A 14,881-nucleotide genomic window follows, 5' to 3' on the forward strand; every position below is an offset into this window, starting at 1 on the left:
TCCTCATTAAATGAGTCCATCCAATTGTGTGTACATAGGGTCACAGCTCTGTGATGGAACCACTACAAACTTGGTGTAGATAATGCTGAGTTAAATGGACGACAGGTCTTACTCCATATTGTGCAGCTTGAGCTTCTTTGGTGTAGCTGCCATGCTTTCTGCATAACATTTGAGTGTGCTAAGATGTGTGTTTTGCTTGTTGTGTTGCCTACTAACATTGTATTTGTGAATTCTCTGTGGTCTTTATTAATTCTATGTCTTCACAGGATGATAATCCATACCTTTTACATGCACACATCTGGGTTATTTATCTCAGGTGCCTGTGAGAATTGGGTCTGCTTTTGCCCTGTTCCTCCTTCAAAATGGCCTTGTCTCAAGCAGCTAAATGTGCCTTCCTCAACCTAGTTTTGCTGTTTGTCTTAGCACTGTCTTCATGATTTTTTTTTCTAGCCCCCTCCTCTTCCTCACTTGCAACATTTTAGTAAATGGATACTTCTGTTTGTGTCTTCACACAATGCATGGAATTGCACTTCATTCCTAATCACTAGGTATAGGTTGAGATATATAGGAATCTTCCTCCCTGGCTTTAGTTCACTCAGTTTCTTAAACACATTTTACGAGTTGAACAGTTGGTTTTTCATATGCAGAAGCAAGTTTAAAGTGTGCTGAAACCGAGGGCCTGCACCAGTGGAATGTGCATTCCGCCAATTTGCATTGTCACACAAGAACCATAAAAGCGGATTGTGATAGCACAAGGCTCTGGCAAGGTGGTAGGAAGGCAGGCGCCTTCCTGCACATGCCAATGGAGGCCCATCAGAGCAGGTGTGTCCAATACAGGGGCAGGGAGAGAGTGAGGGAGGACAGGAAGTGATTGAATTGAGTCAAGGTAGGGTGGAACGGGGCAATGCAGAGAGCAGGGGTGGGCGGATTGGGCCTGGAAGGGGGTGCATATCATATCCAAATCCCTTTCCCGGGCCTGATCCTCCTGCATGAATCAACATGGACTTGTGCCAGCAATATTGCTGGTACAGGTTTGAGCTGACCCACTGCAGTTGCTGTGGTTTACCCCACGGCAGTCCCCTTACCCTGGGGAGATTTCTAGCTGCCCCAAATCCCCCACGGGATATAGCAGAAGCTGCACCAGCACTGCTGTATTGCCTCATTGGGATTTAGGTAGGATTGGGCTGTGACACTGTCCACTGACTTAAAACACGTATTAATTGAACAGTCAGTGAAGCAGTGATTTAAATATATTGGGAGATTATAAAAACCACTATGGGTGCCTTTTTGAGATATTAAAGGGAGTGCAAAATTTAAGTTCGAGGCCATTTTTAATATTTTCATTCACTTTTTTCTAGTGACATACAGAAGCAAAACAGGGTTAAAAAGTAAATTCTTAAGCCCTATAAGATGTTTATCCCCCTGTGGTGATGGGCACACTTGGGTTTCCTGGGAGTGTGCTGGTGACATGCTTGCTTAGCCCTTCCTCTCTGGATTAGTAATTTCTGTAGTGAGAAAAGCTGATCATGGGGGTGAGATCGTCTCTGTGATTGCCTCCCTGGAATGTTCCACCTTGGAACATTTGTTGCTGCAGACAGGTCTCCCATGGCTTGCAGTAGAGTGTCTGTTTAAACAACAAAGAGGCTCTTAATGCAATCAGTGGTTGGCAACCTTCAGTCTCGAAAGACTATGGTATAAGCCTACAGCACCAGGTATTCCCAGGCGGTCTCCCATCCAGGTACTAACCAGGCCTGACCTGGCTTAGCTTCCGAGATCAACGAGACCGGGCATGTGCAAGGAGGCGATCTATCTCCAGTAGCCTGTCCAGCCAGCTAGTATCTGGCAGAGAGTGTCTGTTTACATAACAAAGGCACTAGATTGGGCTGAGTGTTTGCTTAACAACCTAATTGCATAACAACATGGATAGAAGAACATATTCCTGTCATTAAGTGATGCACACCTGTAGTGGAAAGGTTGCAGATCAGAGTACCCTTCTGTCCTCTGTGCAGATTGCAGCAGCCCTATCAGATGAGAAAGTGCCATGGACTGCTGTGAACTGAGGCAGGCCAATACCACAGTCTCAGCTACTGTGATACTGGTCTGCCTCATATCCTGCAATACACTGCATTACCATGCAGTAGTTGGAAAGTGTTTGTGTAACTACTACAGAAAAATAGTGCAGTGTGGAGATCAGCGCCCAGTATTTATTCACACATGTCATCAATTGTCCCAGTTTTAATCTTGGTCCGATGGTTTATTTCATATTTTTCTATTGTGCTATACAATACAGTAGGTGTTTTATAATGATATAAGCAACCAGTGTTTTACTTCTGTCTCATATCTAATTGTTTATCCAGTGTAACTTCTGACATTTATTACTCTCCTTTATAGTGTCCTACTTTGTTTTGCTTGTTTATTTAGGTCTTTGTGAAATGCTGAATGGAACACTAGCTTATATGGTTAAGGTTATAGTAATAGTATAACACTAATATTAAAATTGAAACCATTATTAGCCAAATGAATCATTAATTTCAGATGTTGAAAGTGGAGCCATTCTCAGCAAAAGGATGTTAAGTTAGATTGATGTTACTGTAGTTTGCTTAATTTTAGGTAGTACCTTTAAAACTGTTTCTAACCCATTTCTTGTTAAGAAGAATTTGCCTTTTTAAAATATCCCTGGCATTGAAATAATAGATATTGGATTCAATCAAAATCTAGTTATGTGCAACTCATTGCAGACAACTATTAGCAGACCTGAATGAGAATACAAACTCCATCTGTATCAAAAGACTTATACTTCCAAGTGGGAGCTCAGTAAACATTGTGGTGTGGGTGGTGGTGATGGGAAGTGCATTTGCATCCACTGTGAACAGAAAAATTTGACATTTCGTGTGATTCTTCCATGTTGGCTCAGAGTGGCCTCCTCCTCCTAGAGCAGCAATTTTCAACCTTTTTCATCTCCGGGCACACTGACAAGGTGCTAAAATTGCCAAGGCACACCATCAGTTGTGTGATCATTGTCAAGGCACACCATGCTGCTGGTAGGGGGCTCAAATCCCCCAATTGCCCTACTAATAAATGTCCCTCTCCCAAGTCCTGCGGCACACCTGCAGATCATCTGCAGCACACCAGTGTGCCATGGCACAGTGGTTGAAAATCACTGTCCTAGAGAGAGAGAAGTTGACATAATAAGTTGGTTAATGATGACATCAAGGATCTGGATATTTGGGGAAAAATAATATTTAGGGATATATTTAATATATTTATATTATATTATAAAATTATAATAAAATTATAATATAAAATATAATATTTAATATATCTAGTCATCTGTAAAAATACATGATGATCAAATAACAATGATACAGAGTGTTCCGGAACCCTGATCTCATGGAGAGTCTGACATGAATGAGGTTGACTTAATCCAAGATGAACCTTATCCAAAGATTCAAAGATATTGTGGCTTAGAATAATAGAATCATAGAGTTGGAAGTAACCTAATAGGTTATCTAGTCCAACTCCCTATATTCACCCCATATAAAATAGTATAGCCCAAAATAAGTAGGTAAGCTTGAAAGGCCAAATTCAAATCCTGTTGCAGTTTCAAGTTTAACCTTGTTCACTTTTGGTATATAGTCCATGCCTGGAAACCACAGCTCATATAATTTAGTAGCTATTTGGTAGTTATTTCCAAAGTTATACTAGTTACCACCTCTCACAACAGCACAATTTTGTCAACCTCATTTCCTTTTAATAATGATACTTTTAGAACGAAAAACCTAGATGTGAGCAAACATAATTCCTGTAGCTTGCAATGCTGCCAAGGCAGTGGGTCGTTTTGTGTTTAGGCAGTATGTAAAAGCTCTGCTGCAGAAAGCATAGCTATTTACCAGTGCAGGGAAGATATCTAGAAGCTTTCCCTTGATTAGGCTAAACCAGGATAGAGGTGCTAAGCCAGGGCAGGATCACTTATTCTGTCTGAAACCAGTGAAGTTCCATTTCTCACCCCAGCAATGCATCCTAAGTTGAACATCCCAGGTCAAAGAATGACTACCTGGATGCAAATAATGTTGTAGCAACCTTTTCTCCCGCTACCCATCAAGGAGTAATAAAACTTTTGACTCTTACTTGTCCTGCAAAACTATTCATCATGGAACTGTTTCATTGTCTCCTGTCTCACTTTTCACTGCACTCTTCTCATTTTTGTGTCTTCCTGTATCTTCCCACGCCCACCACTATCACCTCCCATCTCTGTTTTCTCTCCCTCTCTGAAATTTCATTTATCAGCCTGAAAAGACTCCCTCTAGCAGCATGCCATCTATGGATCAGTTTCCTGCTGATAATACTAGCAATAGTGCGTTTGCGGTGGACTGGCCCGACCAGCCCACAGAGACTGAGATCAGCCAAGTAAGTGCAAGTGTTTGAAATTTGTTACGTTTAGAATTATCCTACCAACCCTATGTGGCTATTGTGCTCTGGACACAGGGCTTTCTCAATTGCTGGTATATGGAATGTGCTGGCCAGGCCGAAATCTATTATCACCTGTCCCCTCTAGCCTTCTTTTCCAGTGGAATTAGAGCTTAGCTCCCATCTTTGGACAAGAGGATGCCTGTACTATTTCCCTGGAAAAAAGCTGGTGAGGCCTCCATAATTATTCATCGCTGGGCCTGGAACATCTAGCAGTCTTTGATCATTAGTTTTCTGTTGTCTCCCTCCCAAGGTTGCAAGGATTGATGGTGGCTGTATATTGTTGCTGTACTGTCTACTTCTCTACTTTCTATGGTGAAACTAGCTGTCTCAATATTAAAATTACCGATAGTACCATTTGCCTTCTACTATCCTGCTATAATTTGTTTTAGAGTGATTTTACCAATTGAAGTAAAGTAGAAGAGATACAATAAGGGGTGTTATGGTCCATTCCATAGGAGCTCAGGAGAATTTATTGAGTATCCTAATACTTTCCTGTGTTGCTTAGTTTTCCCCATTTCAAAAAGTGCATTGGGGTATCAGAGTACATGGTCTGAGGACATGTGATACAACCAGCTTGTGGAAATGAAGCAGATCTAGGTCTGATCAGTGCTTGCACCCTTGACATGCATGCCATCTCCAGGTCCATGAAGAATGGGAACAAATCAAATACAGTTGCCTTTGCCCCTCCTTTTTATAGAGGAGGCACAAAACTGTTGAATACGAGTATACTAATAAGAGATTTATTGTTTATTTAGCTACAGTTCTCCTCTATAGCAATGTTTATATATCATATTTTTGCTAGGTTACATTACTGACAAATGTGCCGTGTGACTCCACATATGTATATATTCACTGGATAGCATATAGCTTGTAAGCAATTGGTCCTCATTACTTTTTCCTGATGCCAGAATCCAAAACTTAGAAAGCTCTAATACATGGGAAAGAAAAGCAAAATATGATGGCTGGAGGACATACCAGCCTGCCAAATAAGCATCTGGAGCAACTCTCTTTTGTACCCCTAAACAAGAAAAGCAACAAGGATGTTTGAAGGAACCAGCTTGTGAGCCCGACTCAGATACATGAAAAGTAACTTACTGCACTGTTGTTCTGTCGTTAACCTGCTGTCACTCAAAAGAGAATGGTACCCTCCATCCAGGCCACAAGCAAATAGATGCAGGGAATAGTTTAATTGAACAGTGCATGTTTCAGTGCGTTTCAACATAATAGCTTCATACGGCAATATTTAAACATCTCTCTCTTATGCTTGCTTTAAAAGGAGCTGCTAGCCTAGTTCCTACAATGACTTTGCTATATTAAGCTGATGACATCTCACTTCCCCCTAAAGCTCTCTCTGTGTATTCGTCTATTTTATGTTCTCTGTTCTAATACGTCTATAAAATGAAGTTTTATAGAATACCTGGAATTCAATCAAGTTCCTGTATTCCATGCTACAATAACATGATTTGAAAGTATAAAGTGCTGTTCCGCTAAATAAATCACTGGATTTTGAAGTCAATGATAAGAAAAACCAAATTCAGTGATTGGAGAAATTATGTAACTTCCTCATAGCGTCCCAACTTGGGAGCTTTCCTAGAAATATACGTATTGAAAGTCAGGTTACATGTGTGCATGTACACAAATTACTTCCATTCGAGCAGCCATGTGGGGTTAGAGTGGAAGATGAGGAGGGCAAATAGGCTCCTGAGACCCAGGGAAATATGAGTGTAGACAAATGGGGACTGTAATCATCTGGATAGTAGGAAGGATAAAACTAAGGAATAAAGATTCAGTTCCTGGAGTTTCCACATTGACTCATATATTTATACTGTTATATATAGCTATTAAAATATAAACACTTTTTTTTAACTGGGCTATATAGTTAATGTGATTAATAGCAGTTTTTTAAGAAGTTTTGGAATGTCTTCTGAGACTCCAAGCTTTTCCTTTGGCAGCAGGCTCATTTACTTGCATTGTATACTCTCTCTCTCTCTCTCTCTCTCTCTCTCTCTCTCTCTCTCTCTCTCTCTCTCTCTCTCTCTCTCTCTTTTAATTGCTGGGTAAGGCAAGTAGTCCTACAATGAGGCTACTCGAGTCTAGGATGACCCAAATGTTGGCGTAGAATTGGGCTATTGGGCGGGTGGCCTGACACAGAGGTTCAGGATCCTGCCTCCCTCCCGCCCTGCTCCCTCCCCCCAGCATGCCTCCTTCCCTGCCCTACCGTCTCCTACCCCAGTCCCGGAACGCCCCCACCCCACCTCCCCTGCGTCCCACCTACATCTCCGCTTCCCGGCGGTCCATACGAACTCTGAGCAGTAGAGTTCCGGTGTAGCTAGCCCAGTGCTGGCCTCCTCTGTTTCAGTCAGTGCCATAATCAGTTTCTGCTTGTGTAAATCTTCTGTAGGCCTTACATTGCTTGAGAAGTGACCCCTGTAGAATAGATAAGAGAATACATGAGTCTTCCCCTCTCAGTGACCAGATAATGGCACTCTTTGGTAGCATAGATATTTTTTCTGGGGAGAGGTGAACTCTTTTTCTTTCTCTATTTGTAACTTTCTCCATTAGCTCTGGGACTCATCTGTGATGCAGTTATGAATCAGCTCAGGCTTCAGTGGTATGATTGATCAGTAGGTCTTGAACCATCTTAATTCTTTATTGCTGCAGAGGCTAGAGCAGTGAACTGCATACTTGCTCATCATTCGATTATCTCATATCCAAAAGAGGTTCTGTTGTAAGCAAGTTTAAGTTTAATAATGTGAGACTAGATGTTTATAGCTTTGTTTTCTTCCTTAATCCTACTGGCAGGAGTTTCATGTGTTAGTTACCCATGTTTGGAATACATCACTGACAGGGAAATGTACAGTACAATTGTACAGATACTGCAGATTTACTCAATGGTAAAGGAGATGGTAACAGTGCTCATTCACCTACAGTATTGTAGAAAACTGGTGTCTTCTGGGCCCTCTGATTTTTTTATGCAGGGCCAGAAGTGGAAAAAGTAGGGGTGAATGCTAGGAGTGGGTTTCATAGATGAAGTTTCCAAGCAGCTCTTGTTTTAAGTAGCTTGTGATGTGAATTCAAATCTTCATTGGTTAGAATATTTGCATTACTCTGCTTCTTTTCTGCATTGATAGAGAGTGGATCAAAGGTGGGCAGTCTTTAAGTGTTATACATGCAAGTGCTTCAAAACCGATGAGGTTGATCCATGCATGGCAACCATGAGGATATAATGAAGGACTAATTTAATGAACTTCTAGTTTTACTTTCTCTCTGGCATTGGCTGTTCAGCAAATCGATGCAATGTGAACTGTGCCAAAATAGGCACTGAGATTGCTTGGCACTGATACCCAAAAGGTTGCAGTGTAGATGTTGCATTTCAGCTGAGTGGTTAACTAGACCCTGCTCAGCAATGCCTGCAATAAATTCAATAGCTTGGACAAGCCCTGAAAACAGGGCAGGTCTGTCTAACAGACATATGATCTCTGTGGCCCATTGGGGTTCCCGGAGTTTAACTGGCTTTTGTGTTACAGTCCACAGAAGCTACTCCTGCTGGTGCTGAGGCAGCCGGCAAAGAAGCAGCAGCTGGAGCTGGAGCAGCTAAAACCGAAACTGACTCAGGATCTGCCTCAGTAAGAACACAGGCAAGGGATGGGGAGGGAGGGTCCTGTCCTCCCCTAAGTCTGGCACCAACCAAAAAGGGGCACACTATGCTGTCAGATGTAACTCAGTTTAAGCTGGACTGTATTAGTCTCTGCTCTTCAAGTAATGCCATGTGAATCTTAGAATCCCTGGTGAAGAAGGCAGCCTTGCTTGTGACTCTTCTGTGGGGACTGTTCAAGTCCCTTAATTATTGTCCATGCATCACCTTCCACAAAAGAACTTCTCCCTTGTCACAAACAACTGTATGCAGCAGTATGCAGCAGCAGCTGTAGAATGAATTAGAAAGGCTATCTGCACTGATCCCTCCAACCCCTGTTAATCACCTCAGCTTTTCATGTGGCCCAGAGACAGAAGGCAAGAGCCATGCTTGCTCTGACAGATTTCTCCACGCAAGGTATGAAGGCTGGGCTTTTTTCTTGACAAAACACACACAACTGAAGCTGACAGGACCTTTTCCCCCACTTCACTTCCTGACTGGCTTCCATTTTCTTACCATGTTTGGTTTTGCTAAGAAATCTGGCCAGAGGCAACAATTTTATTTCTCGCATGACGAAGGTCACTTCATGAGCTGTTAGTTGCTGTGAATTAGAATGATGCCGAGGACATGGAAATTTAGAGGAGTGAAAGAAGAATTCAAATACCAGTGTTAGATTGGGGGGGGGGGTGGAGTTGGGACAGGACGAAATGGGTCACAAAGAAGAGCTTCTGCCTGCCTTTGTGCACCTCTACTTGTTCAATCCCTTGTGGCAAATCCTGACATCTGCTCCACTAATCTTTAAAACACCCTAATTTCCCTCTAATATTTGCCACTTTCTGTTTTTCCCTTTTATCCCCATCTTGTCATGAATGGTTATCCTCACTTCCGTGGTTACCCTGGGCCATGAGCCATGACCTCCATGGCAGGGGCAAAGGAAAACACTGGCACCTAACTAATTTTTGAGTCAAGGACCCATGTCTGGCTGGGATTCTTAAAAATAACAGAGTCAGATTCTCAGTAGATCCTTGTTTTGTTTCTTTCCTTCAGCAGGGGCTCCTTTTTCAAATGTTCCTTTTTTAAAAAACCTTGGTCCTTTGTCTCCTTCCTTTGTACTCCCTAGAGCTCTCTGCCTGCTGTAGTTGTGGAGACTTTTTCAGCCACAGTCAATGGTACGGTTGAGGGTGCAGCCCCATCTGAGAGGGCTGACATGCCACCCGGCTTCCTGTTTAAGGTAAGTGTGTACGGCGAGTGTGCATCTGAACATTTTTATGAGCCAGGCTTGTATCCAACAGTGCATTCCATGAGAAATGAATTTGAGCTTGCTACCAGTAAAATGATAGCTGAAAGAGCAAGCAGTGGTATTTGCTATCAACAAATTGGGGCAAGCTCATCTGAGCAGGTTCAGGACAAGTTCCCTTCTGTGTAACTTCATGTAGTGCAGTAAAAAGGGGGGGGGGATTAGGTATAGATGTGGGAACCCAATCTCTGTATGCTGTAACAGTGGCTTCTGACAAATTAGTTCATCTATCAGCCTAACTGTATTTTAGATAATTTTACCCCTCTTTTCTACATTCATATGCACTCAGAGTGGTCACAAGCTTTGTTTACAAGACAAAATCTGTTAGAAGAAAATGACTGTTAAGAGATAGCCAGCCTAAATTCACACTAAATATATCCATGGGGGAAGGATCTTAAAATGGTTGAGTAAAAAAAAAGAAGATTCCTGCCCCCCCCCCCCAAAAAAAAAAAAAAAAACTTAAATAGCAGCATATCTCACTCAAGGTTGTCACTCTCTGAGCCCTCATCTGGGACTACCCAGAAAAAGTCCTCTGCTTTATGGAGAAGATAAGAATTGTAAAGTACTCCTTCACATGATCATACATCATTATGATATATGTCATCTAGTATTGTTTTTTTCTGACTGCAAGAAGTAACTTGGATGCATCACCTTGGTACTCAGCTCTGCTGGGTTGGGCACTGTTAGTTTCCCCATGTAATGGATGGAAGGTCTTCTTTTGATTACATTTTCTTAAAAGGATATCAGAGTGTTAACAGGGGATATAAAAATTATTTAAATAGCAAGTCTGCTTTGCAATACTATAATGAGGTCTTTCTTAATTTTTGCACTCTAGGCTAGTCTTCTATTTAACCTAGGTAAAGAACCAAAATAAAACACTACCTATCCCTCCTCTTTTATATCACTCAAAGGCGATCATCCTATTATAGAGCATCTCTGGTTCAAATATCTGGTTCCAAGGTAGGGAGAGATGGAATGGCTTGGTATTTAGCAGGACTGCAGCTCTATAAAGATGGAGAAGCACCTATATATGAGATAGGGCAAAGTCTGCCAGTATCTCCCTTAACCCCACCCAACTGAAGTCCTTGTGTTCTTTTACAGGTACAAGCAATGCATGACTATGCAGCCACTGACACTGATGAGCTACAGTTGAAGGCTGGGGATGTTGTCCTGGTAATTCCATTTGACAACCCTGAAGAACAGGTACGGGAAGGATATGAGATCTAGGGGGCTTTTCATATCCAGAGTAGCTTTATAGATCCCTGTGAAGCTTTATGGTGACCTTAGCCCAGTCTGCTGGCACCTGTGAAGATAAAATAACTCCATATGAGCTCCTTGGGGAATACAAATGTAGCACATTAGTAAGTCGTAATTTGTTGGAATGCTTGAGAAAGCCATGCTTTCCCTGTAGCATTAACTGGCCTTAGGTCAGAAGAAAATTACAGGGTCTGAACTGGTATTCTTTGGTCCTTCAGAAGAGAAGAGATGCCAACAGTATCTTTCCCAATTTTTTTACTACTTCCAAATTCTGTTAGATCCAGCTTCCTCTTAGCTTTCTTCTTATTAGTTTTGCCTCACCTCCTACAGGAAGCTTGAGGTTCCCCTCTTAGAACTATGCCCATTCTTTCACATACATGAATAGGAGGTAACTGAACGGTATTCCCCAGTTACCTCCTCCTCCTTATTTTAAAATATTTAAATAAACACATACAAACCCAGTAGATGGCATTGTGTTCCTTTGTCTAGAGAAAATCCTAATAGCATTTTTTCCTACGGCAAACTCTCTTCTCAGTGTGAGCAAGCTGAAGTTGCATCTCTTCTTAGAGGATACCACCATTGTTAAAATGTATCTCTGCACATTAAATTAGACTGCACTTTTGTTCTAAATGCATTTTGTCACTCTTCCATGTGATGGCAAACAATCATGGGTCTAAATGCAAAAGTAGTTCTGGCTGGTGATGGATGGATGTCTTGTCTTCTCTACAGCTCTCAAATGTCCACATAGTGATGATAGGGTCTGAACTGGCAAATCAACACCACTGAAAAATACACTTGTGAGAATCGGGGTTGAATCCATATGTGGGAGCCAACCACCTGTTGAATAAAGGACATTTTTGTTAGTAAGAACTGTAGGGAGTTCTTTTAAAATGCAAGCAAGGATTGGGGAATAATTTAGAGTGAAATCCTAAATTACGCTTAAGCCGCACATGTCCTTAGTGACGGCTTCCAGGTGTCACAAATGTGCTGTAAAGCATGTTTGTGCCACCGTAGGAGTTGGGGAGGATGGCTCAAGGACATGCACTAGCCTCTCCATGCCAGAGCAAGCCCTGGCAAAGGTAAGTTCGTGCTGCCAGTGGGTCTCTAGCTCGGGGGTTTGGGAGGGTGGAGGAGCGTGTTTTGGGGGTGTTCCATGGTGAGGAGAGGGCAAGAGGAATAGTGGGTGAGCCAGATCTGGGAGGGAGTGGGACCAGTTTCCGGCACTTAAGCCAGATCCTGACCTCCCACCTAAGCAACCCGGCCTAACACCAGTCTGTTCTGATCTGCACCAGTGATTTAGCTAGTACAGGTCCAAGTAGCCCCATTGCAGTGGCTGGGGCAATGCTCAGAGTAAGGGGAAAAATATCCCCCAACACTGAGTTGCCACCTTCAACCTTGCACTGGATACAGCTCAGACCAGTTGGCCTGCCTGTTCCAGTGTAGGTTTAGATTGAGCAGCCCTTTGCTTTCAGTAGACTTTCAGTAAAACATTTGAAACTGAATTGTGAATCATAAGCTTTATATGCATGTGTGCATTTATGTTGGTATGTTGTATCTATATGACCTAGCTGTGTTATGATGATGTCACACAGCAAACACAAACCGTCAGTTTGACTGAAGCCTACTATGGTCTATGAATTGCAGCTTTGGATACCCTACAGACTTTGGGTGCAATCCTAACCAATTTTCCAGCACCGAGGTAAGGGCAATACAACTCTAAGTTAAGGGAACAAACATCGACTTACCTTGAGGAGGCCTTTGTGATTGCCCCCAATGGCAGGATGCAGCAGATGCCCCACTGGCACAGCTATGCCAATGCTGGAAAGTTGGTTAGGATTGTGCCCTTTGCTGCCTTTCCATCTGCCAGTCACACTAGATACAAACTCTTGCCCTCTTTTTCTCTCTGGCAGGATGAAGGATGGCTCATGGGTGTGAAAGAGGCTGATTGGCTCCAGCACAAAGAACTTGACCAATGCCGAGGAGTTTTCCCAGAGAATTTTACAGAGCGGGTGCAGTGAGGTCTTGAGGCTACTAGGTGGGCTACTCTCCATCAAGAAAAACAAGAAGCTTTTTTTCCCCCTTCCTGGAAAAAAAAATCTATTAAAAAACAACAACAAAATGTTAAAGGAACAAAAGCGTAAAGGTTGGGTTCTTCACAGAAAACAAGGTTTTAGAAGTACATTGAATTCAAAGTGTTGTTATCAAATATATAGGTAATAAAGACAGGTTGAAAACATCCTTTTTTCCTTTTGATTTGAGCTTTGTTGGTGTTCAGGAGGTTGTCACCAAAATGGCTGAGCAGTCTTGTGTGAAGTGGAATTAAGGTGTACGCCATGAACGGTCCCATTGTTCTGAAGCTACACACTCAAGTTTCCCTTGTTGAAAAGGTACAGTCAACCTGTCTTGTGACTGAGGTTGCTTATGTGGCGTTCCCTGGATTTCAGCCCCTGCGACTATTCAAAACCTGCTGCCATAAGCCCGATGCCTGTCATGCTATTGAAAGAAAAATTAGTGTACAGTGTTCACAAATTATGATTATATATGTGTGTGCGTGCGTGCGTTTGTGTTCTTCCTTTGGCAAATGTATCAAAAAAAACCCAGTGATTTTTATACAGTTGAAACGCAAATGACGTTACCTGTGAGTGCGTATCTGAAAGAAAAATGAGGAAGCTCGACCTGTTCTGTAACAGCTTGAAACATGTGGTCTGAGACGGTACATTGGAATTGGCTTGTTTTGTCCTTTCAAAACACTAAAAGCAGAAAACATGCCTTTATTAGATTTTTTTTAAAAAGGGTCTTTCACTGTTATGCTAAGATGAACTTGGAGTGGGGAGGAACTAGCTCTGAATTCTGTTGCGCCTTAAAGATGAAAAGACATTTGCGGAGCAGTAGCATGGGAAAAAGAAAAACAGCTTCTAATTTCTACTTTGGTACCTTGCAAGTGGAACCTTATTCATCAGTTTCATCCCTTCCATGTGAACATGCTTGTAGGTTCTGAGCAGCTGCAACAGTTCACGGTGACTTGTACTGATGTAGCTATAGGGAAAACCATTCTGCTGGGATATTGGCTAGTTGATAAGAAGTTGGTGCCAAACTTCAAGTCCATAAGGTTGCACCAGTGTAGCATTGCTGTGAAAGAGATACTAGGAAGCGGTATAGGTGAATTGATCCTAGTGCATCCCCCTCCATTCTTCTTTTCTCTGTCCTGCGCAACAGCAGTCAGGAAGTGGTGGCTGTTCCCTGTGTAACAGGAACACCTTCCCATTCAGTCTCCTGGCTCTGCTCTTGGTGTTGCTATTTGTGGAAAAACTTGCTGGGTCAGCAGTCCTACTTACTACATCCTACATGCTTTTTTGCCGCTGTAAATGGCTGAAAGGATCAAAGGGAGAGAAAGGAATTGTATTAGTACCTTATTCAAAAACGACAGTTGATTGACATTGAAAGTTGTCCCTTTTGCATCACTGCAGTGAAAAATGTCACTCTGGATTGGTATTCCTTTAAGACCATGGGTTTCAAACTGTTTTTCAGGGAATCCTGGGATTACTCAGAAGATTATCAGGGATTTCTCAGTGTGAAGATCAGTAACAGAGGGCCAGCTTTCCCGGCAGACAGGTTGCTCACAATAGCACAGGTTGCTACATGTAGCTGGTTATATTCTAGGGTACCCTTATGCAGGGCAACAATAAAGCCTAACTGACCTGATATGAGCAGAATGTGCACCCTAGAACAGTGGTTCTCAAACTGTGGGTTGGGACCCACTTGGTGGGTCGCAATCCAATTTCTGGTGGGTTGCAAAAAGCTGGTGGCAGCCATCTTGGAAGATGGCAAAAGACCTAGGCAGTGCCATTTTGGAAGTGGGCAAATCCTGGGCGTCGCCATTGTAAGCTTCCTGGCATTGAGACGTAACTAAGAGTGGCTTGCACGTGTACAAAGAAAGCAGCGTGCCGCTTTTCCCCAGAAAGCGTGCTGCTGCCTTCCAACTGGACCTCCTTCTGCACTTGCAGGCTTCCCTCAGGGGGGCCAATCGCGGAGTGCGGGCTTGGATTGCAGGCAAAGGACTGGGAGTGACATGGACGAGGCAGCCAGGGTTCTCCCCACCAACCTTTGTCAGCTTGGCTGCCTTGACGGGATGGGCTGCCTCGGGGTTGCAAGACAGAGCAGCTCCCCCGCTCCCTGCAGCTGGACTGGGTTGGAGAGTGTAGGCAGAGACCTGAACACAGGGC

At 42.9% G+C, this 14,881-nt stretch overlaps 1 protein-coding gene across 3 annotated transcripts in view; it reads left to right on the top strand.

Moving 5' to 3' along the window:
* The window catches only part of BIN1 (bridging integrator 1), a 139,074-nt gene extending 126,180 nt beyond the window's left edge, over positions 1–12,894 (top strand). For 2 of the 3 annotated variants that reach the window (XM_066632112.1, XM_066632121.1), the window contains 4 exons: positions 7,998–8,096; positions 9,225–9,335; positions 10,503–10,604; positions 12,569–12,894. In XM_066632112.1, the coding sequence (XP_066488209.1) occupies positions 7,998–8,096; positions 9,225–9,335; positions 10,503–10,604; positions 12,569–12,676 (420 nt within the window). In that variant the 3' untranslated portion in view covers positions 12,677–12,894. Of the gene's footprint in view, positions 1–4,287; positions 4,408–7,997; positions 8,097–9,224; positions 9,336–10,502; positions 10,605–12,568 lie in introns of all 3 variants that reach the window. The other variant, XM_066632130.1, reaches the window with a different exon arrangement.
* Positions 12,895–14,881: the final 1,987 nt, after the last annotated feature.

Source organism: Tiliqua scincoides, chromosome 1 (assembly GCF_035046505.1).
Source record: "Tiliqua scincoides isolate rTilSci1 chromosome 1, rTilSci1.hap2, whole genome shotgun sequence".
Lineage (NCBI taxonomy): Eukaryota > Metazoa > Chordata > Lepidosauria > Squamata > Scincidae > Tiliqua > Tiliqua scincoides.